At 43.9% G+C, this 25,151-nt stretch overlaps 1 protein-coding gene across 5 annotated transcripts in view; it reads left to right on the forward strand.

The window, feature by feature from the left end:
- The first annotated feature begins 4,110 nt into the window (after window positions 1-4,110).
- SPECC1 (sperm antigen with calponin homology and coiled-coil domains 1) overlaps window positions 4,111-25,151 on the forward strand; it is a 143,478-nt gene continuing 122,437 nt past the window's right edge. Inside the window, exons 1-4 of one of the 5 annotated variants that reach the window (XM_054008767.1) lie at window positions 4,415-4,494; window positions 6,079-6,158; window positions 19,514-19,681; window positions 24,210-24,345. In XM_054008767.1, the coding sequence (XP_053864742.1) occupies window positions 6,135-6,158; window positions 19,514-19,681; window positions 24,210-24,345 (328 nt within the window). In that variant the 5' untranslated portion in view covers window positions 4,415-4,494; window positions 6,079-6,134. Of the gene's footprint in view, window positions 4,227-4,389; window positions 4,495-6,078; window positions 6,159-19,513; window positions 19,682-24,209; window positions 24,346-25,151 lie in introns of those variants that run through there. The other 4 variants (XM_054008769.1, XM_054008766.1, XM_054008772.1 and 1 more) reach the window with 4 other exon arrangements.

Genomic DNA, 25,151 nt, shown 5'->3' on the forward strand with positions numbered 1-25,151 from the left:
AGGCCCTAGATACATCTCTCCGGAGGGGATATTCCCAGCTCCTTTGGGTGGGTTAATGAGCTGCACCTGCCACAATGAGTCAGTAGGGCTTAATTAGTATCTCCCTCCAGGGTTCCAACACCTGCTCACAGGGTGGGTCAGCAGAAGAACCTAGCTACCCCGTTAGAGAGTAGAAAGGCTTTTTACCTGCCAGGACTTGAATGACTGGTTCTGTGTTTTCCCCTGCTACAGCTGGTGTCAGTAATGATACCCAATGTAGGACAGGGAGCTGTGTTCCTTAGGTGCCACCAATAGTAGCTAAGCAAGTGCAGAGCCACGTGAGCTGGGGTGCAGTGCAGAGGTGGGCAAACCATCTGGGTAAAACATGTGCGAAGATATAATCTTCAGAGATTTTTTTTTTTAAGTGCTTCTTTACTGGTGGGGTTTTTCCTTCTCCAAATAGTCCCTTACTCATTTGAATCTTAAATGGTTCTCTGTTCTTGTAAGTAGATGCATTTGTTACCCGTTAATGTTCTGCTTGGGAATCAGAGAGGAGTGCTGAAAACTGCTGGAGTCTCTTACAGATCTTTATACTTTTGAAAACAAATTCATTCTCTTAGTTCACATGTCCTTGTTTTTCTCTGTTTTTTGATGTTTCAGTATTGTTCTTTACTTTTCTAAAATCTCAACAATGCAGAACAAAGGAAACTGGCTGGTTATCTGCCTCCAATAGTCTTCCCTGTCACTCCTATGTGAGATTTCTAACAATCCTGCCCTCTTCTAGAAGAGAGTGTTCTCTCCAGCAGTTGTAGGTGAAAGCTACTGGCTGTGGCATAGGCTGAGCTCATTGGGTGTCTGGGTGGGAACCTGGACCTGTGTAACATTCCCCTGAACACAGGAAATTCTTGAGTTCTTCAAGTATGCACACACAGGCATCTCGCACTGGTTGTGCCCTTACAGGCAACACCCCTTGGAGTTCACAATTTACATCCACTCTTTTGATTAGCATCATCCTGTTAACCACGCAGCAGGGTGTTTTCAGCAAAATGGAAGCTGATTGTTGCCCCATGATTCATTCTGCACATGGGCTGCTAGTGCCTTGAACTTCCTTCCTGTCATCAGCAATGAAACTGAGAAAAGAAAAATAAAGAGGAGTTGGTATCGGATCTGCGCAGCGAGGAAAAGGGCAGGGTGAACATAGCCCCAAAGCCACAGCCCAACTTCAACTAATACCCACTCTGCCTGCTGACTTTCCCTTGTAATTACCTCTAGGTTTTATATCTGCAGACAGTAATGTTCCATGCTTCACAACTGAATTAGAGACCCCCTTGAAAACCACATTGATGTTGACGTCATAGCCTCGTTTATGGAATGTCTCTCTGTAACTAGGACTTTTGCACATACAAGTGCAGTTTGTAAAAGCCTATCTTTTGGTTCAAGTTGTGCATTTGCCCTCTTCTGTTCCCTGTATAAGCCTCTTTTCCACATCCCTATTTATGGACACCTGCCTCACAACTCGAATCCAGCCTTTGATCTTTTCCCTCATACTGTGCCTTAAGCAAGATTGTGGTTGAAAAAGAGCATACCCAGTGCATGCCTCAGCATACAATGTTTAATTTCCTGGGGCATTGTATTGTTACGGTGCACTGACTGGCAGGGTTTGTTCATCATGATGCTGTTCATAACACACTGCTATAATTCTGCTCCTGCTGTGTAAGTGATCAGATTGTGCCCAGTGGCGTGTGTGTGTGTTCTAAAGTGGGTGGGAGACAATAGATGCGGGTGTGTATGTGCATGCGCAATTTGCTAGCTCTGCCTCTGTATGCAGTTGTGAATTTTGCTGATTCTTTGTTTTAATTGTAAATTACTTTCATATCCTCACTTCATGCCCCTGCTCCTAGGTGAAAGGAAGGACGGTTAATGCTCTGGCCTGGGACTAAGGAGGTCTGGCTTCGTACCCTAATCCTGCCACAAACTTCCAGTGTGACTTAATGCAAGTCATTTAATCTATCTGTGCCTTGGCTCCTCAGTTGGCAAATGGAGATGATATTTTCCTCCCTTGCGAGGATAAATTCTTTAGTGTATGTCAGGTGCTCAGATAAATATAGCGATGAATGCCATAGAAAAGGCTACTAATAAATAAATACTGTAGATTTGCTGGGTTTGGGGGGATTGTGTGGCACAGTTACTCTGTTATATCCAATGTACCAAAACTCTAGTGAGCAAGTGTTGTGGCTTTTTCCTACTCATGCTGAGCGTTTTCAGCATTGGGTTTTGGTCAAGTGATATCCGACACAGCTAAAAATATCTTTGAGGACAACTATAGCAGTTCTTTTCCCTTGTGTGTGTGTGTGTGTCTGGCTGAGGGACAGGAAATTCTATTGAGCTGATAGTCCGGGGCTGGTTTCCCACTGAGCCCCATATGAACTCACCAGCAATGACAAAGAGACAATAATATGCTTCAGTCCAAAAAATGTGTCTGTATTTTCAAATTGGGAACTTTTTAGGTGGTACATGTTGGCCTGGTGTCTCTGGCACTTACTATTGGTTTTGATTCTGCCATTTTGCAATTTGCCCTTTCTGGTTCTGAAAGCTGCCCAAAGTCAACATGGAGCAGAGATTTGAGTGCTGTCCCTATGTATTGCAAACCTGAGTGATTGTCCATACATTTATCACCAAAAATATGATTTGCCTCCCAGCAGGAGGAGTAGAGTTCATTGATATGAGACTATCTGCTAGTAATTTGTTAATATGAATGCCAGAGGGTACTGCCTTCTGATTATAGCTTGTGACTGGGAGAGGTCTCAGAAGCCTCATAGCACATAAAAAAGTAAGGATGGAAAAGCTCTATTATCTGTGGTCACCTAGTCTGTCCCCAGATAGTCCGGGGATTGGCAAACCAAATTGAATACAGTAAATAAACAATGACTTTCTGTCTTCCTTAGTCTGCAGCTTTGAGACCTGGACATGGCCTCCCCTGCTTCCAGGATCCAAGGCCCACAGCTTGAGACCAACTGCTCTATGGTGAAAGCAATTGGACCAACAATGACCTAGAAATAGCCTTTGGATGAAGAGTTTACACGTGGCACATCATTGGCTTCCTTTGGGGCTGTGTCAGGACATCTTGGCCCCTAGAATGAGGGTTTCGGGAGGTGCTCAGTGAGGGCAGAGCTATGCATAGACCGCCTCTACATTTAGGATCTGATTGTAAACAGCTGGCTAAAATAAACCCTCCCTAGCTTTCTTTTCTAAGGAGACTGCTGTTGTATCACTGTCACTTATATTCCGGGTTCACATTACAGTGGAAAAAAACCACACCTAATTCTAGAGATGGATCCAAACTAATATCCTAGGTCTGTATGGCCTAGGATGCAGAACCAAAGAAGAATTTTGCAAATAGCGCTGCCTCTATAATGGGCCAAACCAACACCCTAGCTCTGAACATCCCCAAACTTGGAAGTGTTTGAAATCCTGATTTGGTTCTAATTTCTCTCCTCCCCACCCAGGGGACTCTATCTCTACCTGATTCCTGTCTGTAAAGATCCCTTGCCCCTTCTCTCTGCACACACCAAGGGCTGAAGGGTGAGGGGAGTCCCCCAGGCATTTCTCAGCCCCATGCCCCTTATTCACTTTCTTCTAGCCTAGGAGCTGATGGGTGCTTCTGCCTGGGGAGCCACAGACAGGTCACTGAAATCTGATGGGGCTAGGCACTCTTTCCATTCCCCTGTGCTATCTGCACAGGGCTCTCAGCTCTTGACAATATGGGGAGCTCTGGAGCTGGATTCCTATCTCTTCTCTTCCCCCCCCCCCCCCGCATGTTAGATCATGACTGAATCTCTGTTTTAGTGTAAAAACCCCACTCTGCACCTTTTCAGGGCAGTGGTAGAGGTGAGGGAAATGCCTCTTGAGTGGGGCTACTGGGGAGGATATGCTTAATATGGAATATAAGGGCTTGTGGGTGCAGCTTCTGTAATTTTCCTCCAAAGACCCCCACACACACACACGCTCACAGAAAATATCTCCTTTTGGTGCCCGCCTCGTTCTCTTTTCTGCAATATATATGCTGCCTATTTCATTTGATCAGATTATGCAGACTAGACTGCGGCTTATCATGCCATCTACCAATGTACACTTCTATTCTGAGGGCTGAAGGAATAAGGAACCCTTCACTGCTTTCTGAAGGGGATTGCTGCCCTGCACAGCTCTGAATTCAGGTATAAATGACTTGCCTGCAGGAATTCCTCCTGGTATGATGGAAGTATAATATTTCTCTTTCGTGTGTGTGTGTGTGTGTGCGCATACATGCGTGTGTGCTGAATGCCAAAGCTCTGGTAAAGCCAGCTTGCTTCCGTATGTGAATCATTTCTCAAGCAGCTCTCTGTGTCTCGTTGCAATGTGGTTTTCCTCTCAGGGAAGCACTAAAGCCCTGAATTCTCAGTCTGGCTTGCACATGCTGTCAGAGGCTAGCAGGAGACCGTTTTCCTTTTAATACAAGGAGGAGAAAAAGCTTTTACTGTAAGTATTTAATCCTCTTTTTATTTGTAAGGTGGGAACTGGATTCTCTGTAGTGGGGGTTAGTGGACAGAGGCGCATTCTTGCAGCAAGCGGACTGTCTTGCTTAACAACACCTGGATGTAATGTCTGACTCTAATTAAAACGAGATTGGATGGAGCATTAGAAAATGCACTGTAAGGAACACTCCTGCGTTGGCGGGGAGCTGGGCTGGATGGTCTATTAGATATTAACGATAGAAAATGATCCTATGAGAACGGGCTACTATGTATTTTTCTGTTTAGCTGCATGGAGTTGAGCTAGTGACGGATGGGCTGAAGCTGTCATTCTGTCTGCCTCGGCTCTCTTGCTGTTGGTGTTCAGTGATGTGTTCCAACAGCAGGGTTGAACAGGAGCACAAATAGGTTCCCCCAACCCTGCTGCTGAGACTGTCCAGTCAAGAAGGGGCCAAGCTGCTGTGCAAGCTGCTTCAGAAAAAAATTGGCAGTTACCTCGTCTGCAAGGGGAATGAGTACAAATGTTGGGGAGCCTGGCCAGATCTGTGCTTTCCTCCATCAAAGAAAGGGAGCTGCTGAGACTCTCAGGAAAAAGCACCAGTTTCAACAGTTTGGTAATTGGCCATAAAAATGTGATTTGAACTGAATCTTGATGGTAATAGCAATTGTAATAATAATATGCAGCAGTTGTATAGACCATTACAGCTTTGCAGAGCTGTACAAATGCTAATTAAGCTCTATGTTTGTAATGAATCATTACTGGCAGAACTGGACAGGAAATGGGGACTTCCCTTCATCAATATCATCTAATTCTCTCTCTAGATGTCACCCCTTAGCATGGTTTGTTTGCGGAGTACTGCCTCTACTCTCTACAAACTGGAAATTATTCTGTTGCCAATCTGGGTCTCAGCTGAGAAGGGGATATTTGATTGTTCTCCAGTGGTGTGATTCTGATGATTACTTAGTAAGAGAGACCTGTCCTGGGTCAGCTTCTATCCCAGGGGTAGGCAACCTATGGCACGCGTGCCGAAGGCGGCACACAAGCTGACTTTCAGTGACACTCACACTGCCTGGGTCCTGGCCACTGGTCCAGGGGGCTCTGCATTTTAATTTAATTTTAAATGAAGCTTCTTAAACATTTTAAAATCCTTATTTACTTTACATACAACAATAGTTTAGTTATATATTATAGACTTAGAGAAAGAGACCTTCTAAAAACGTTAAAATGTATCACTGGCACGCAAAACGTTAAATTAGAGTGAATAAATGAAGACTCAGCACACCACTTCTGAAAGGTTGCCGACCCCTGTTCTATCCCAACACCTGGACCCCACTGTGTGATTCTGTGGGTTTCACAGCTCCCTGGTGGTTGGCAGGCCATAGCTTGCAAACCACTGACTCTGCTGTTTTGAATCCGTTCAGCTCTGTCCACATGCAGAATGAATAATTTGAAAATGCAGAAGTCTACTAGTTTCTCTTGCAGCTTTAGAGTTCACAATGGCTTCCTCTTTCCAGTGAAACCTTTCTGCTAGGAGTTCACAACACTGACAACTAACAATTAATTAACTGAGACCTTTTGAACTTTTAACAGGCTTCTGTGCACATTTGCAGAGCACAATCTCTCTGCCAGGCAACTTTCAGAAATTAATGATTGCTGTGCATCACTGTGAGGTATGTGCGTAGAATAGAGATAGGCGGGTGGGCTGGGGATTGTGATCACCCATGCATTGTGCATGGGAGAAGTGGACTTGCTTTTTTATTTTTGTTTGGCTTTTCCATGGGGCTCCTCACCAAGGTACATGAGGATTTATCATCTATCACAGTTTATCTTCCCAAGACCCTTTCTTCAGAGGACCAGTATTCTTCTCATTTTATAGATGAGGAGCAAAGGCACAGAAAGATCCTGTGACTTGCCCAAAATAACACAGGAAGTCTGTGGCAGAGCTGGGAATAGAATTAAGATGTGAATCCCAATCCATCGTCTTTACTACAAAATCATCCATCCGTTTCCATGTCTCATGCATGTGGTGGGCAGATTGTCATGTATTTGTGTGCTATGTTTCTCTTCCAACCTAGAGAAGGTGTTCTATGGCAGTTCCTTCTGTCCCTTCTAAGTGCATTTATCTGTACTCAACATTAAGGTGTAATGACAGGGCATTACCAGGCAAAACGCCTGTAATTACTCTTCCTTTCTATAGTAATTACATAGCTGTGCCCTGGGTAAAATAGAACATCCTTCTCCTTACTGTGGCTTGATAAGACATGCAATGTTACCCCTCCATGTCTCATGCTCCTCTTGCTCCAGTCACGGGGGTGACAGAAGAGGAAGAATTAGTAGGGGAAGCAAAAGTGGATAGGAACCGGGGAAGCAGTGACCATGAGATGGTTGAGTTCAGGATCCTGACACAAGGAAGAAAGGAGAGCAGCAGAATATGGACCCTGGACTTCAGGAAAGCAGACTTTGACTCCCTCAGGGAACGGATGGGCAGGATCCCCTGGGAGAATAACATGAGGGGGAAAGGAATCCAGGAGAGCTAGCTGTATTTTAAAGAATCCTTATTGAGGTTGCAGGAAAAAAACATCCCAATGTGTAGAAAGAACAGTAAATATGGCAGGCGACCAGCTTGGCTTAACAGTGAAATCCTTGCTGACCTTAAACACCAAAAAGAAGCTTACAAGAAGTGGAAGATTGGACAAATGACCAGGGAGGAGTATAAAAATATTGCTCAGGCATGCAAGAATGAAATCAGGAAGGCCAAATCACACTTGGAGTTGCAGCTAGCAAGAGATGTTAAGAGTAACAAGAAGGGTTTCTTCAGGTATGTTAGCAACAAGAAGAAAGTCAAGGAAAGTGTGGGCCCCTTACTAGGTAGCCTCCCTCATTCAGTAACAGAGGATGTGGAAAAAGCTAATGTACTCAATGATTTTTTTGCCTCTGTCTTCACGAACAAAGTCAGCTCCCAGACTGCTGCACTGGGCAGCACAGTATGGGGAGAAGGTGACCAGCCCTCTTTGGAGAAAGAAGTGGTTCGGGACTATTTAGAAAAACTGGATGAGCACAAGTCCATGGGGCCGGATGTGCTGCATCCGAGGGTGCTAAAGGAGTTGGCGGATGTGATTGCAGAGCCATTGGCCATTATCTTTGAAAACTCATGGCGATTGGGGGAGGTCCCGGATGACTGGAAAAAGGCTAATGTAATGCCCATCTTTAAAAAAGGGAAGGAGGAGGATCCGGGGAACTACAGGCCAGTCAGCCTCACCTCAGTCCCTGGAAAAATCATGGAGCAGGTCCTCAAGGAATTAATTCTGAAGCACTTAGAGGAGAGGAAAGTGATCAGGAACAGTCAGCATGGATTCACCAAGGGCAAGTCATGCCTGACTAACCTAATTGCCTTCTATGAGGAGATAACTGACTCTGTGGATGAGGGGAAAGCAGTGGATGTATTATTCCTTGACTTTAGCAAAGCTTTTGATACAGTCTCCCACGGTATTCTTGCCAGCAAGTTAAAGAAGTATGGGCTGGATGAATGGACTATAAGGTGGATAGAAAGCTGGTTAGATCGTCGGGCTCAACGGGTAGTGATCAATGGCTCCATGTCTACCTGGCAGCCGGTTTCAAGCGGAGTGCCCCAAGGGTCAGTCCTGGGGCCGGTTTTGTTCAATATCTTCATTAATGATCTGGAGGATGGCGTGGACTGCACTCTCAGCAAGTTTGCAGATGACACTAAACTGGGAGGAGTGGTAGATATGCTGGAGGGTAGGGATAGGATACAGAGGGACCTAGACAAACTAGAGGATTGGGCCAAAAGAAACCTGATGAGGTTCAACAAGGACAAGTGCAGAGTCCTGTACTTAGGATGGAAGAATCCCATGCACTGTTACAGACTAGGGACCGAATGGCTAGGAAGCAGTTCTGCAGAAAAGGACCTAGGGGTTACAGTTGACGAGAAGCTGGATATGAGTCAACAGTGTGCTCTTGTTGCCAAGAAGGCTAACGGCATTTTGGGCTGTATAAGTAGGGGCATTGCCAGCAGCTCGAGGGACATGATCGTTCCCCTTTATTCGACATTGGTGAGGCCTCATCTGGAGTACTGTGTCCAGTTTTGGGCCCCACACTACAAGAAGGATGTGGAAAAATTGGAAAGAGTCCAGCAGAGGGCAACAAAAATGATTAGGGGGCTGGAGCACATGACTTATGAGGAGAGGCTGAGGGAACTGGGATTGTTTAGTCTGCAGAAGAGAAGAATGAGGGGGGATTTGATAGCTGCTTTCAACTACCTGAAAGGAGGTTCCAAAGAGGATGGATCTAGACTGTTCTCAGTGGTACCCGTTGACAGAACAAGGAGTAATGGTCTCAAGTTGCAGTGGGGGAGGTTTAGGTTGGATATTAGGAAAAACTTTTTCACTAGGAGGGTGGTGAAGCACTGGAATGGGTTACCTAGGGAGGTGGTGGAATCTCCTTGCTTGGAGGTTTTTAAGGTCAAGCTTGACAAAGCCCTGGCTGGGATGATTTAGTTGGGAATTGGTCCTGCTTTGAGCAGGGGGTTGGACTAGATGACCTCCTGAGGTCCCTTCCAACCCTGATATTCTATGATTAACAAGAACCAGCTACCTTCAGATGGCTCTGAAAGCCCTTGTTCTCAAAATGTACCTGCATTATACCACACCAGGGTTAAACCCATCTGCTCAGGCCAGGAAGGTGTCGGGGATAGCTCTGAGTGGCTTAACTTTTTTTATGGCTAAAGACTGATTTGAAGTTCTTCTTCATGCAGCGCACAGTCAACTTGTGGAACTCCTTACCTGAGGAGGTTGTGAAGGCTAGGACTATAACAGTGTTTAAAAGAGAACTGGATAAATTCATGGTGGTTAAGTGCATTAATGGCTATTAGCCAGGATGAGTAAGGAATGGTGTCTCTAGCCTCTGTCTGTCAGAGGATGGAGATGGATGGCAGGAGAGAGATCACTTGATCATTGCCTGTTAGGTTCACTCCCTCTGGGGTACCGGGCATTGGCCACTGTCGGTAGACAGGATACTGGGCTGGATGGACCTTTGGTCTGATCCGGTACGACCGTTCTTATGTTCTTATGATTTTAAACTCCCCACAGCTAGGAAATTCAGAATCAAGGTTCAACCTTCATCTTTCTTTTGCCCTCCAGTGCCCTAAGTCTCAAAGTAATGGCTGATTATACACACCGTATAAGCTGGGATCCCTATCGCCTGGAAGCTATGAGCTGAGATGATGGATTCTCCTGGTTTCTCAGAAGTGAGATCACTCCCTGAATGTAGTTAATTTTGGTGTGGTTTGATTAAATTTAGCATTAACGGTGTAGCCTTTTATATATGCACACAGGTACAGCCACTGTGTTCCTCTAAGCACAAGCACATTCTCCCCCCTCCCTCTTCGCTTTGTTGCCTTTTTCACATGCAGCTGTCAGTAACATGATGAGCACAGAGTTGCCACATTCAAGTCTAAAACCCTGCCCTGGAGTAAGAAAAAGATCATATCCGTTCTTGCCCAATCAACCTTATTTTGACTACACCTATCACTTCTTAACCAATTAACTTAAATGTGGTGGCCTGTTTGCTGATGGCCAGCAGAAATCAATGCTCCAAGGAGCCCACCATCCAGCTAGTGGTGGTGGTTGTCCTCCTATAGGGTCAGCGCTAACCAAATCTCTGCTAGCGTGTGTGTTTTTTATCTCTACATCTCCGAAGTGATCAGGAAGCAGAGGGAAGTACCTGGGTCTCTGAGGTACCTAAGGCTAATTGGGTTCTGATCTAGGACCACTCCATGTGGTTTATCTGGTAAAATAGCAAAGCTATATTTTTCCTATGGCTTGTAAATGCCAGGAATGTGGACCCAACACAAGAAAAACAGAGCTGAATAAATCCTGTCCATTTGCACAAAACTAGGGTTTTGTTGAAACTGAAAGTTTCCTTTCTCATGTCCGGCTGGAAAATGGGATCCAGTTGAGAACAAGAAACCCATAAGCCCAAAACTCTCAGGAGACATTCTGTGGTGATGGGACTTTGGGACAAGGCCATGCAATTCTTTTGTTATTTGCCTGACTGTCTCTGGCAAAAATCACTGATTAGTCCTAGTCCAGGTCTACACTGAAAAGTTATGTCGACCTAGCTGTGTTACTCAGGGGTGTGAAAAATTCATATTCCTGAGCAACATAGTTAAGCTGACCTAGGCCCCGGCATAGACAATACTAGGTTGACACAGGTCAACAGAAGGATTCTTATCTCCCACCTCTCAGGGAGGTGGATTAACTACAGCAATGGGAGAACCCTTCCTGATGCTGTAGTGTCTACTCTGAAGTGCTACACCAGTGCAATTGCAGCTGTGCCGCTGTAGCAATTTAAGTGTAGACATACTCTTAGTCTTGAGAAAAGAGAAGGGATCTTATAACTAGGGTGACCAGATGTCCTGTTTTTAAAGGGACAGTCCTGTTTTTTGGGACTTTCTTATATAGGCGCCTATTACCTGCCACTCCCTGTCCTGTTTTTTTTTTTTTTTCACAGTTGCTATCTGGTCACCCTACTTATAATAGTCTTCAGATATGTTAAGGACTGTTCTAAAAAGGACTATGATCAATAGTTCTCCATGTCCACTGAAGGTAAGACAAGAAGTAGTGGACCTAATCTGCAGCAAGGGAGATTTAGGTTAGATATTCGGAAAAGCTTTCTAACTATAAGCGTAGTTAAGCTCTGGAACAGGCTTCAAAGGGAGGTCGTGGAATTCCCATCATTGGAGGTTTTAAGGAACAGGTTGGACACACACTTGTCAGGGAGGGTCTAGGTTTACTTGGTCCTGCCTCAGCACAAGGGGCTGCACTTGATGACTTCTTGAGGTCCCTTCCAGCCCTACAATCTATGATTCTATGATTGATGACCCACTGGTGACTGCAGGTAGAATGTTTTTTATTGTGTACAACACTGAATCCATCCAGAGATTGGAATTGCTGACCTGGGCTTTGGAAGTGATAATGGGATGGTTTATTTGAGACGGTGACCAGGTGCTCAGCAGTCATGGTTGGTTAGACCTTTCTCTGCCCAGGCCACTCCTGATTATAACATACTGGTGGAGATTCCATGATGCCAGTAAATAAATACCCCCCTTAAGGATAAATGATAGAAATTAGACTAGGAAAAGAACAAGATCAGCCTTAAGCACAAGTAAGACAAGCAACTGCTGGAGACTCTGCAGTAGCCTCATAGCCTGTTTAGCTCCTCCCTGCAATGCAACCACCCACTCTGACAATTGGACCTTGTCTTTGGGGGGCTTCAGAGTAGTTTCACTGTTCGAGAGTGGCTCCATGTGATACTGTGCGGGGAAAGGGAGAGTAATGGACTCTGTGGAGGGGCTCTTTACACTATATGGAGCAAGAATGGCAAGGAAGGGGATTCTCGGAGGACTCCATATGGTGACCGCCTTGTTTGCTCATGGAGGTAGAGGGCTCTTTTGTGGCTTTCAGTAACCATAGAGATAAGCACAGTATAAAAACCTAATAGGTAGTGACTTCCATGAAGGAAAGAAGTCCTTGACATCCTCTATAGAGTTGTACAAATGGTCTGATGGCTTAAGCACAGGACTAGACATTCTATTTCTGACTCTGCCACGGATTTGCTGCATGATCTTGGGCAAGTGCCTTAGCCTCTGTGCATCTTTGGTTGCAAAGTGCGTAGATTTATTATTATAGCACATTCTTCTGGACAATTGAAAGTAAAATACCTAGCTTAGGGCATCGAAAAGAAACCACAGTCGTCCTCCTTGCTATAACTTGTAGCCTGGGCATGAAAGTTTTCAAGTAATGTATTGTTTCTTGGTATCTCATTAACAAAGTCTGAGTATCCAGCATTAAATGTTATGAGAAATGGAGTCTGCTGAGAATGTGTTGGCCCTCTAGGCCATTGGAACCAGCTGCTCAGTGGAGGGGTTAGGGCTTAAGGTTCATCCTCTGTCCCAGTGCCCAGCAAGAACACTAAGAGCATTAGAGATGAGCTGTCGTTGCACTGGACACATCACCAGTGTTTTTAAATTCATTAAACCCTGATGTGACCTAAGCTTCATACAAGCAAAAACACAGCCAAAGTTTCCACTTGGAAAGATGATAGATGAGGGTTGCCCAGAGACAGCCAAGGGGATGCTAGAAACAAGGCAGGATAATAAAAATTACAGAAGGGGGTGGGGGGGAGATTATATGCTCAAATCTGTTCTTATGCAAGGACAGGCGACTGTCTCTGCAACAGAGGACATAGCAGATGTGAGCAGATGCAGACTGAGCTGGAAGGGATTGGGGCTGTAGAGGGGCAGATAAAGATGAGGCTAGGAGAGTAACAGAAGGTTTTGGTTTTAATTACAAGCTCAGTCTGATTTTAAACAGTTTTATCTGTGCAGTCAACCTGTAGATCAGGAAGTGCCATATTGGACAGTCAATTTCTCTGCTTTGTGACTCTGGCTTGATTCCTGGTATCAGTTAAGAAATTAAGATGAGTCATACGAAAGCATCTGTCAAGTCTACAAATTGTGGTTTCAAGTGGGTTGTTATGAAAGGCTGAAAAAATATTCTATCTTGACTCCATTGGTTATGCTGCTACATAGCTTCCTACACTCCAGTAGGGCATCCTTGACAATTTACTGAGGTTGCTGGGTCTTTTTGTTCCAGTTGATGGCTAACCTGAGAATAACAGAGTTTGATTAGTACAGAGGGACAGCAATATAAGCATGGCTCACGTTACATGCCAAAACCTCCAACGATGTTCTTACCTTGATTTCAAGCCAATGTTCTGTGTTGATTCTAGACCAGCCTGACTCCTTGGTGAAATAAATAAACTACAGGAAAATGGGACTAAGGGTCTGATTTAAACTCCCAAAAGTCAGAGAACTCTTTCCTTCATGAGTCCCATCTGAAAGTCAGGTACTAGTGGCCTCACTGTGAAATGCTGAGCATTCGCAGTTCCCAGTGAAGCTGCCGCTGGTATATATTACCAGAGTATATTACTCTGCAGCTCTAGTAATTAACTTTCAAAAGAGATTGCTTTCGCAAAGGCACTTGAATGACCCTGGTTAAATTAACTGCCTAATTATTGGTGTATGAAGGCATGAGAATTGAGACCTGGAGACATAAATCCAGGGTTTGGTGGGTAAAGCATAAATCTCTCGTATCAAAGTGATTTCTCCTTTAACCCTAAAAGCTCAGGTGTTCCTGTGTAATGTCTCTTCTTGAAGTGCGTAAATGATTTTATTAACTGATAAGTGTAGCTACCAGATCTTGGATTAGACATTTAAACTGCACAAATGTGGACATATCCTTCATTGACCAATCAACTTTCTCTTTTTATCTAGGCCATTGTGTAACTGGCCATAATCCCCAGTGGAATATATTTTCTAGAGCCTTGTTCTACAGGACTGGCTGGCAGCTCACCCTTTTATTGGCAATAGTATTTATGTCAAAAACAGTAACTAACATATGCTTTATATAAAGGAGGAAGGATGTTCTTATGTGTTAAAAGACAGAGCAGGGAGCTCAGACCTGGGTTTTATTCCTGACTACCTGTGTGACTTTGGCCCAGTCTCTTTACTCACTTTCTCACTCTGTAAAGTGGGGATAGTAATTTTGCCCTCACAGAGTGGGTGCTGAGGGGTTTTATTGGTATATTTATAGACTGAGTCGTATAACTATAACTAGGGGCCTTGACAGACATTTCAGAATAAAATTCCAAGTATAATGGACTGCGTGTCCCACTGTAAAATAAATTCACACCAGCTAATTCAATCGCTCCCACTGCAAAAACCAAAACCTTCCATGCCTCCCCCTCAGTGCCTGGGAGAAAAGATGGGTGCTACAGCATGCCCTTAAGGTGGGCGAGAGGGATAGAATTCTGAGGACCCTGTCCAGAGAATGCCCTGTCAGGCCCCTCTTTCTGTTAATATCAAGGAAGTTTCAGCTGATCTCCTTTGCAGCAGTGCAGTGCAGGCAGAGATGCATCTCAGGTGACCAGGTCACTGACCATTGAGTTTGATATGTTGTATGTTGAGTATTATTATCCAGGGAAATACACAGGGTGAGTGATTTGCCCAAAGTTATACAGCAAGTCCCTGGCAAAGGTGGAACTAGAACCCATGTCTTCTGACTGTCTCATGCTTTAACCTCTTGACCAGACTACCTAGTTTCCTGTAAAAAGCTAGGCCCGCCTTGGTAGTGCAATGAGATTGCAGTGTGCTGGCCTTTACATTGTAGATACTAGCTATGGAGAGATGGTAAAAGTTGCCTTTAGTTCACATCTACCAACTCCTAGTTCTCCGCTTCTGACCCAAAGCCACATCAAAAAGGCAGACTCTGCCATTTAATGGTTGCATTGCTCTTTGACAAGCTGGTGTCTTGGTTCAGTGTTTGGGACAGGAAGACACTGCAAAGTGTCATTCCACACTTCTGCCTGATCCTCTTCAGACAATACAGCCTTTCCCTAGTTTCGGCAGTTTATATTTAGGGACACTGAATCCCTCACCTTTTCTTACTTGTTTTTCAGTACAATTTCAAATCCCTCTCTGTACTTCATAGAACTTCTTCTTCTATCTTCTCATATTGTAAAATGGTTTTAAAATGTGTTGTGATTCCTGATTATTTATCTATAACACAAACTCAGGATTTGGGGCTCCTTGATAATGATTCCCTTTATTCTGGCTATAACCTCTCACTCTTGATGGCCAAAGGGCCTTTGGCCAGGGAAGGCTGGCTAACTGGGCTTTTCTAAGGCATGTACCAGCACACAGACACTAGTAGAAGATCTATGATTTAACTGCCCTCCTCTAGATAATTTATATTTAGTTCTGTCACACCCTAGGTCTACCATTTCGAGGCCTAGGAGTGCCCAGATTTGCCACATTGCAATTCTGCTCTGCTGTAGGATATGCATCTCACATTCAAGGAACATGCAACATCTCAATTATGTTCCCAAAGCTGGGATGCAAAACCCTTTCTGGGTTTCTATTGCACCAGGAATAGAGCCATCTGCAGGACAGGTTGTCCTTGCCCATTCTGTTATCTCCTTTTTGGATGAGAACTAGCGGTAGTGACCTTTCCACATTAATATTCTGTTTCCTGAACACTGACAGGTTCCAGCTACTGTGTGTACCTAATTCTAGTGACATGCCTTGCCATTCATTGCAGGCAAATGAGCAGCATGGAAAGGCTCATTATCTCCTCGAGGTTTCCCAGTGTTCCCGCTGCTCTCACTTTTCACAACAGCGTTTTCACTCTGACTCAGAAGGTTGCTCTTGGAGGAAATGAAAGGTTTCCTGCCCTGACTAGGGAACAGTGGGGCTTTTCTGTTCTGTTTTTTTGGTAATTTGTTATTTTGGGCTGTTCTTCAAGCAGTTCCTTTAAAATCTCCAACTTGTATCATGCAGGAGTGAAAGCAAATTAAGATGAGAGGGACATGTGCAATGGGCTTTGTTCTTTCAAGTGAGTTTAAAGCTTGTGGAAGATGTTGGATTGACACCCCAGAGACTGAAATCCCACAGCACAGGTTCAGGTTGGGTAGGCCAAGCTGGGCCTTGCCAGATATTTCCTGCCTGCTCTGGAGAAACCGTCAATGGGAATCTATTTCATTTTTGGCCTCTCTGAAAGATGCTGCAAAGTGTCCTGGTGGCTTTTGTGATGTGGAACTTTAGCCACTGAGCTGAGACAACCAGTCAACAGTATGTAGGCCACCAAACTGATATTCAATTGTTTCGAGTGTTGATTGCTACTGACCTGGGCTGGATTTGAGCCTGTAACCTAGAAGCGAAAGGCTCAGATCCCCTTCCCAATAATATGGTGCCATCCAGCTCTTCATCTGTCCAGATGTTTATGTGCTTTATCCCTTTTGGGTCTAGTAACTGCAGTGTGCTAATGGTAATTTTGGTGTTGGTTCTGCAGAAAGAGGAACTTCAGAATTCCCTCATTTAAAAGCAGATGTTTCAATCAATTGCTGCGCACACAGAAAGATTCCAAAATGTATTCAACAGCTGATGTGATCAAAACCTGGAACCTAACTTTACCTATGCACCACAAATTGAGTCTGTAAACCAGTTCAGTCCATCCCTGCTCAGAGGCATGGTTATAGTTGACTAAGATCTCAATGCATATGGAATCTGCTTGATGGATTATTCTCCTGCCGCTCCTGTTGCACATTCTTAGTGACAGTTCTGCACAGGCCTCTAGTTTCCTTCCTGAATCAAGAAGCGGGTCTCAGGATCAACATGACAAAATAATCTCCACTTGTGTATTTTAGCTGCAGCTCAGAGACTCCAACTTCTTTAGAAATAGAGAAAGATGATCTCTGTTCTCCCCCCCCCACACACACACACACACTCAGTGTTGATTGATAGTGCAATAATATCCAATTTTCCCCACACAGGGTCCCATCTAGACAGATTCTGAAATTTATTGACCACTGAAAAGTTGGAACCAAATGGACTCAATCCTTGGCTTCACTTACTTGACATGGTAAAGGAATGTAATTTCAAATCTATTACCTTACATTCCTACATGTCCACTCTGGCTTAAGTCAAGTATCTAAGCTACTACTGGTTAGGAGGGAAGGTTAGAGGAACTGCCACTTAAATTGTAGTTGCTTTCACTGAGGTTTGCTGCAGCTCCTGCTTTTCTTCCTTCTGACGTGGCTGTCCAAAGGACACAACACTCCCCAGGCACTTTAAAATGTGCTCCTTGACTCAAGATGGAATCCCTTCAGACCTCATAGGCCAGAAAGGAGCATCACAAGGCAGGGCGGGCGGGTGCTGGGATAGAACCAGGAAGAAGTCTCGAGGCAACAGTAGGAAAAATGCATGTGCAGTTATGGCATCCACAAACCTATTTTTGTATAAATCTGGTAATCTCTTCAGCAAGGCTATTTGCATGTGCAATTGCCTGATTTGTATGTGTAAAAGTGGGTTACCATACATCCATATATATATTTTAAATGCACATAAAACACTAGAATCCTGTTAATGCTACTCTGAAACCATGGGACTTAAGAATAGTATTTATTGTATTGCCTCATAGTTAAATATTCACTGATGCGTTAAAAAACGTCAGGTGTATGCAGCACAATAGTGGTCGCGGAATTACTAGCTAATTTTCTCCTCCGATGAAATCCGCTCTTGGGTGTCACTATGTCTGTTGGAACTCCCAATGGAGTTGGTGACTGCACAGAGTTCGCAATTGAGCAACTCCTATTTTTATTAGTAGCTGGGAGGTTAGAGCCATGCAAAACATTGATTTTTTTTTCCTCCCAACATCCGCAAAGGAAAAGTCACGATGCTATAAGGGGGGGAATTATTGCTTGCTTTGCCCTAAAACAGCAGCAAAAGAGAGCCTAGAACACTTGCACCTGCATGCCCTTAAAATAGAACATCCGTAACACCTGGAAGGTGTCATTAGCACAGAATGTAATTAGGCCCTGAATAGATTGCTTCCCAGGGGTCCACACTCATTAACAAGAACACTTCACCAGAACAATGCACAAAGCAAATTGTGAGACCTGGGCAAAGTCCGAGTCCTTCTCACCATGACTCTTACTGGCTTAGCTAAGGGAGGCCACATTTTGGCTCATCTGGTAGAGCTGCTGCCTATGACCACAAGAGTCTTGGTTTAGCCTCTTCTATGATCAAATGCAGGAGTCTATCTACCTCCCTTCCCCCCCGCCCTCCCAAGAGGAGCCTCTCTACTGATCTCCTGTAGTTTCTGGCCACCTGTTTGGCGAACGCAACGCAAACTGCCTGCACAAGAGTCGCATGCAGCTACATCGGATCTGTTTTAGAAAATGAGTCTGAAGAACAGAAGAAGAAAGAGCCATCTGTGATTTCCCCCCAACAGTGGCTGGCAGAACTTATAAGACCCAAATGATGGTGCTGTTGCTAGTGCAAATTGGGGAATGGATGATGAAAAGTCAGGGACACAGATCTGCTCAAAGAGTCAAGCCAGCCATTTAGCTGGCAACAAATCACCTACTGAGGGAAATTGACAAAATGTGCTTGCTGGCACATCCAGGAAGAGAAATGCATTTCTGTTCTCCAAATCCTGGCAGGATTTGCTTCCCTCATAGGCTCGTATCTGGAAAATTCTAGACTGACTGCAGCTCCTTTTCTTTCTCTTTGCAGAGAAGTTGACTGTTACCTTTTTACTGTCTCTCTTTTATGGAAATACAATGGAACAATCATTTCATCACTGTAGCAACATCAACTACCGCAGCTCTAGGCTGGATTGATCAGTTAAAGATACAGTATGGTTGATTTGTGCTACTGAGGAATTCTCAAAAATAAATAAATAGTGAGGTGTGTGTGTGTGTGTGTGTGTGTGTGAGAGAGAGAGAGGATTCTGTTTTGAATATAATATATTTTAACGTAATCAAGGTTTAAGATGAAGATGCTGGATTGACGGTCTGACCCGGAATCCTCTCTTTTATCCTCAGGACTGGTACAGACTTTTATGCTTTCTTTGCATGAGGCGTGGGGAAGATCCTAGTCCAGTGCAAAATGTTATCATTTTGTCTCTTGGGACTGTCTTAATATTATTGAGTTTCTGGGTAAAGCCCATCTTATGATTCTGAAGCCTGGGTGCTAAAAATAAGGACAACTGCACCTTCTTCAGTGGCTGCATTTAGACCCTTTTTTTAAATCTGAGGGTTGCAGTTAACTTGCATAATATAAAGCAAATTGCAGCTTTCCCTGTACTTTTTAATATTGGATAGGCAATCCCATGGAGATTACAGGCCCAAGCAGAATTCAGTGTTTCCTCTATGTATTTCATGTGTTGCAAATCTGTATTAAAGGTGTGGGTAGCTGCAGGCCCCTTTATCGATCTCTGAAGGCCATGCTTTGGCTATTCTTGAATGTCTGCCTGTGTGAAGAGAGGGGAGAATTTGGTGTATTCCTTTCAGCCCTTTAAATTGGCGCCAGGCACGTCTGCCTCTCTTTGGATTCCAAATGCTTTAAAAACATTTAATATCTGCTTTCTTTTCTGATATTCTGCAGACCGACTCCTTGGGAAAGAAAATGAAGAGTGCTGCCAGACCTTGGAGTGCAATGGCAAAGCAAGGGAACCATGGGATTGACAGAGGAAAATCTCTCCCCACCACTTCCTCAGGCATGAAGACTTCCAAATCCTCTACTTCACTTGCTTTTGAATCTCGGCTCAGCAAGGTACTAACCAGTAAGCAGTGTGCAAGCATTCCAAACTGATTCCAAGCTATCACTCCAGTTAAGGCGGGGCATGTCACCAAGTGTTTAGGGCTTTGGCACTGGGTGTATGAATGTCTGGATCAGACTCTACTGTATGCTTATTATACCATAAAGAGTCCTTGTGGCACCGTAGAGACTAACACATTTATTTGGGCATAAGCTTTCTTGGGCATAAGACACAGACCGTTCGTGCTCACTGGGCATAAGCTTTTGTGCCCAAATAAATTTGTTCGTATCTAAGGTGCCACAAGGACTCCTCGTTGTTTTTGCTGATACAGACTAACACAGCTACTACTCTGAAACCTATTAAACCACAGTGTCTGTATACATTTGACCATATTGTATGTTTTGGGATAGTCATTCCAGATTTGTCTCTGTGTGTGGATTGGTGTGTGGTGGGGATGAAGGAAGGAATTTGACCATGGTGGGTGGGTGGGGGTGGTTTGGACTGGACTGTGGGGTGTGTGTGTGTGTGTAGTGCATGCATTGGATATATTGGGGGTGAAGGATTAGTCTGTACAAAGTATGTGTGGCTCAAATTGTACTCTGTGGATGTGGATTGGATTGGACTGGATTGCACTAAATGGGTAGGAGTGGAGGGTGATTTTGAGGGTTTAGAATTTATTTTCCCAAAAAAGAGTGGTGTGGTTGTTTGTTTTTTTAAGAGTAATGAGATAATCTTGTGTCCTAGGTTTCCCCCCCCCCCCCTTTGAAAAGGCAAGGTACATAGCAAAAATATTGTTTGTGATAGAACGTTTACATTTCATCATACTCCTCTTTTTATATATATATTTTAATAAGACCAGAAATGCACATGGAAAATAATGTTCCATTTTATTGACATTCCAAACCTGGGATAGTGCTGCATCTGTGTTCTGGCAGACCCTGAACAAAGAGAGCAATATGGTCCAAATATAGAAAAAAGAATAGGAACCTGGGAACAGAGACTTTGTTTTCAACAATAAGAGTTGATTAGCTCTGTAGAATACTACATATTGTTAATGTTCAAAGAGCCTTACAAACACTTATTAACCCTTGCAGCCCCCAGTGCAATGGGTCCATATATTATACCCACTTTACAGACTCCCACAACTCTAAGCATCTCAGAAATGAGACACTTTTAGCCCCGGGCTCCAGCCAATCTTTTTTCATTATAAGGTCCTTCCTCTAAAGTGTGGTGCTGTGCTGGCACTTCTGAGTGAGTGTTGTAGAGGTATGTGGGGGCAGGAAAGCAAGGGAACCTGATATGTTTAATTGTACATCTTTTAAAGAACATGGTGTTTTCTTTCTAGCTGCCTCCATGATCTCTAAGCTGCTGAGCAACTACAATACAAACAAAAGCTGATCTAATGGAAGAGTTAGCAAGGGGCTGTGGAAAGACAGACTGGGCAGTGAGGTGCACCTGGCACCATGAAAAGTGGTTAACTTGGTAAAAACTGCTGTAGAGAAAATGGATGGAGACTTCTCCAGAGGTCAGAAAGTCAGATTGCTCTGTCTTGCTCTCAGGAATGAACTGGCAAAGGCCCTGCCAAAATGCAAAACTTCAGATGTCTGGTTTCCTGCAGTAGATCAACGCTCTGGCTATCAAAGCTCACATGCTCCCGGAGTCTGGGAAACCACAGACTGAGTCAGATGAAGAGATGAAAGAGAGAAGAAAATTGGAGCTGAGAGAGATTTGATCTTGCTTTAAAAAATTACAATTCAGGAACCCCCTAACCATGGCATGTGTTTGCAGTATAATCTCCCTTCTCATCTCTTTTCTATCCACCAATATCTCACTCTAGTCTAGAGAGAGATGCTACAGTGCCTTGGTTTTTTAAGATTCTCAAAAGGCTTCTCTCTCTTGAAGGTTACTCGTTAGTTAATCTGAGCTGTGGAAGTGCACAAAAAGGGAAACGCAATTGGCGAGGGTTCTGAGATGGACTCCTCCTTATGTTGGTGTAGGCCAACATCATTTCAATGGTTTCCTTGTGAAGCATACGTTTTTTGGTCTTTCAGATTTGCATGAATTTCCTGAATACGCCTCTAGAATGAACTTGGATTACCAGGAAAAAAAAATCAGTCTTGCTTTTTCAGGTGCAGTAAAGTTTACTGAGTAAACTCTGGGTGTTAGCAGCTAGTGTTAGATTTTGGAATATTAACATACATAGTGGTGAGCTGGCTAGTGGAAATTCAACCAATAAAAACTACATTAAAATATATGCTTGACTATCTCTTGTATGTCTGTGTCTAGTGCCCTGTAGTAGGTCAGGCTGGCACCTTGCCATGTGGCAGGAGGTCCTGGTTCAAATGTCACACCAGGACTTTGGCTCATCACCAGTGCTGACATGGCAGTGCAGTACTGGAAGAGGAGATGCTGCATTGTTAGCAGTGCCAATCTTGGATTGCCACATTAAAGCAAGATCCTTTCTGTCAGCTTTGGGTGGGTTGTCCAATTGGAAGTCCTGTGGACATAAATTTGCTGTCCTGCCTAGCATTTCCTCTCTCAGAAAAAATGTTCAGCTATTACTGAACACAATTTGTTTACAGAGTCACTGTATTAGTAGAGCCTTATTCATAAGTTTTTGTTTAATACTTCGGGAAACTTTATTCTAGTGTATGTGTGTGGGTTTTTTTTTTTTTTTTTAAATGCCTGAGCAAATATGATGCAGCAGCTCCACATATACCATTAGGTTTCAGGCTTGTAACTAGATCACTTGTCCTGAGATCGTAAATCCCTCCCACATCCTGCATGTTCCAAGTGCTTTCTTGAATGTCTGGGAGGGGACAAATCTGCAGTCACACTAGACATGTCCCCTGGGGAGCAGCTGTAACTAGTTCAGTTTAGTGGGTCCTGAATTGCCTGAGCATCTTGGGTACCAATTATCTGCTTCTTCCAGAAGGTCCCCCTTCAGGCTCCCTTACCTATGCTTTTTACAGAACACCAAGGCTTCCAGTTCCTGTGCATCAACCACACTTCCATTTAAGTACCTGCTTAGAACACACCTTGGGGCAGGGATCTTGTCTTCTTCCAAGTTTGTGAACCACATCAGTGGGGCTGTATGGATAATAATCTGGAGGTTTCTGCAGCTTCTTTGTCTAAACCTGAGAGCTGATGCATTTCTGTGCTGAGAATGATTCCCTCTGGCAATCTGAAGAGCGAAATGCCCTTTCTTGGATACATTCTTCCATTTTCACACTGATAATCAAATCCTGCACCTTCCAGTAGTGATGCTAGCACCAGCACCTACCAAACTGTCCTGGGTTAGCTTTATTCACTGCTGTTCAATAAATGAAGCCCCTGAAGGTCTAAACAGCTGAAGTGATGCCAGACTTAAGATAAAGGATTTCCCTTTGGTAACTGTGATAGTGGCCTCTGTGTTCTCTGCTCTTTCCTTTTGATGAAGCAGCCTGCAGTCCTCAGCTAAATGAATTTGGGATCTTGGCTCAATCCCTAGTGGGCTTGTTGTTCATATCACAAAGCAGAGTTTATGATGCAGCTAAGTTCATCAGTTCTTGCTTGGCAGAGAGATGGGAATGAGCAGACAGCCTCTCCATTAGAAATGCCTGGCCCTCCCAGGTCAGGATCTGAGGTCACTGCTGGAGCAGAGTAGGGCCTTGTAAAATGGTCTCAACTGAAACAGAAATAGAAAGCAGCAATTCTTGCAAGGCCTAGTACCTTTTGTGGCATAGGGGTGCACTGAGATGCCAGTTATTTTATATTGTTCCTTGACGGTTTTGTGCCTCAGTTTCCTCAGCTGCTTGTTTTCTTTATGTTCAGAAGCCTAGGTGCTTGAACAAGTGCAACTCCAACCAGGACGTGGGGAGAAGTCTCCAGTGCCGTGACTGATGATCAGGAGCTTCTGAATGGGACTCTGGGGATTTTTCATCCCATGCCCTCAGTCATTGCTTATTTCATTCTCCCTCCTTCACACCCCACTATAGCCTGCATCATCAAATCTGCATTGCCTCTTGGTCCACTTCACTGAAAGGCAGGAATTAATACAAAAATGCTTTTCCCCACCGTGGAAGGCTGTTGAATTTGGTACTAATAATACCACCTAGTAGATAAAATTTCAAGCACATGTATGAATGCACTGGGCCTGCTGCACCAGGGAATCAGGGAGTAGCCAGTGGTGTCCATTAGGCCTGGTATCTGAGTCAAATTTCATCAGTCTCATTTCTTTCTCAGCCTGTGGGATGTTGTCCTGGGTCTTGGCCCAAAGGAAAATATGTCCTTGCATTGCAGTGACCTCCTTGGTGCCAGGCTGGGAAAATCCCTCTAATATATGGGAGAAGGATATTCCCCTCTTCTGAATGTTCTGAAATGACTCCGGATTACTGTTCCCAAAGCAATAATTTCAGTGGGTTTCCTTTTCCTGAAATACTCCCTTCTCCAAGTGTGTCAGCACTTTTCTTTCAACTTGTATGTCTGTAAAATCATCTAGCTCCTGGGCATACCAGATCTCTCATTTTTTCTGGTTGCTCACAAGATCTCTCTTTCTTGCAGCTAAAAAGAGCTAGCAGTGATGACATGTTAACAAAGCCAGGGGTGACAGCAGCCTCCGGGGTCTCCAGACTGAAGAAGACCATTACAACAGGAGCAATTTCTGAGCTTGCTGAGAATCGACTGAAGTCCAGCACAGGTAGGAGTACACTGGATGGCAGATCAATTTCTCTCAGTTTACCAAGTTCCCAATTGAGTCTCTCATATGATCATCCCACTAGTGTAGGGAGCCCTTTCCCACTATAATATTAATGTTGAGGCTGACACGGGCAGACGACAGCTTTCTGTGCCTCATAGACATACCTTTGATTATAGCCTACACATCTTAAAGTCAGTGTTCCACCACAGCTTCGCTCCACTCCAACATTATCAGTTTTCCCACATTTGACACTAAACAAAATTTTACCATTTTCACAGGGTGATAAAAAATCAACTTTGCCTTTTGTGGAAAAATGGGGAAAACTGTAAAATCATGATTTTTTTCCCCCAATCCTCATGCGCTTGTACTGCTCAATCAGTTGTACCTTGCCTTTGATTTTAATTCAATACGTTAGCTATTTTATTGAATTAATTTTCAGTCCATATACATGTCATAATTGGTAACTTAACAGTGGCATAACAGTTCTTAAAATGCTGGTAAATCCCATTAAATATGTTGCTTGGCTGTTTAGCATACACAATATTGTCTTAATGTTCAGGTTATTGTATTTAGGATTCATTGTGCCTTGTTTTTCCATATTGATTGCAGTAAATAATGTGTTATAACCTTCATCTGTATAATTCAAGAGTGAAAGTGTTTTCTGTGAATTAAACAAGTCTTCAGAAGCACTGCAGAAATGTTAATTGAATTGTTATGCCCAAAGCTTGTGCGTTAGTCATTCTCAATTCAGATGTAATGGTGCTGAACTGTAGGAGCTTCACATATTGACCAGTTACAAAGAAGAG

Source organism: Malaclemys terrapin, chromosome 18 (assembly GCF_027887155.1).
Source record: "Malaclemys terrapin pileata isolate rMalTer1 chromosome 18, rMalTer1.hap1, whole genome shotgun sequence".
NCBI lineage: Eukaryota > Metazoa > Chordata > Testudines > Emydidae > Malaclemys > Malaclemys terrapin.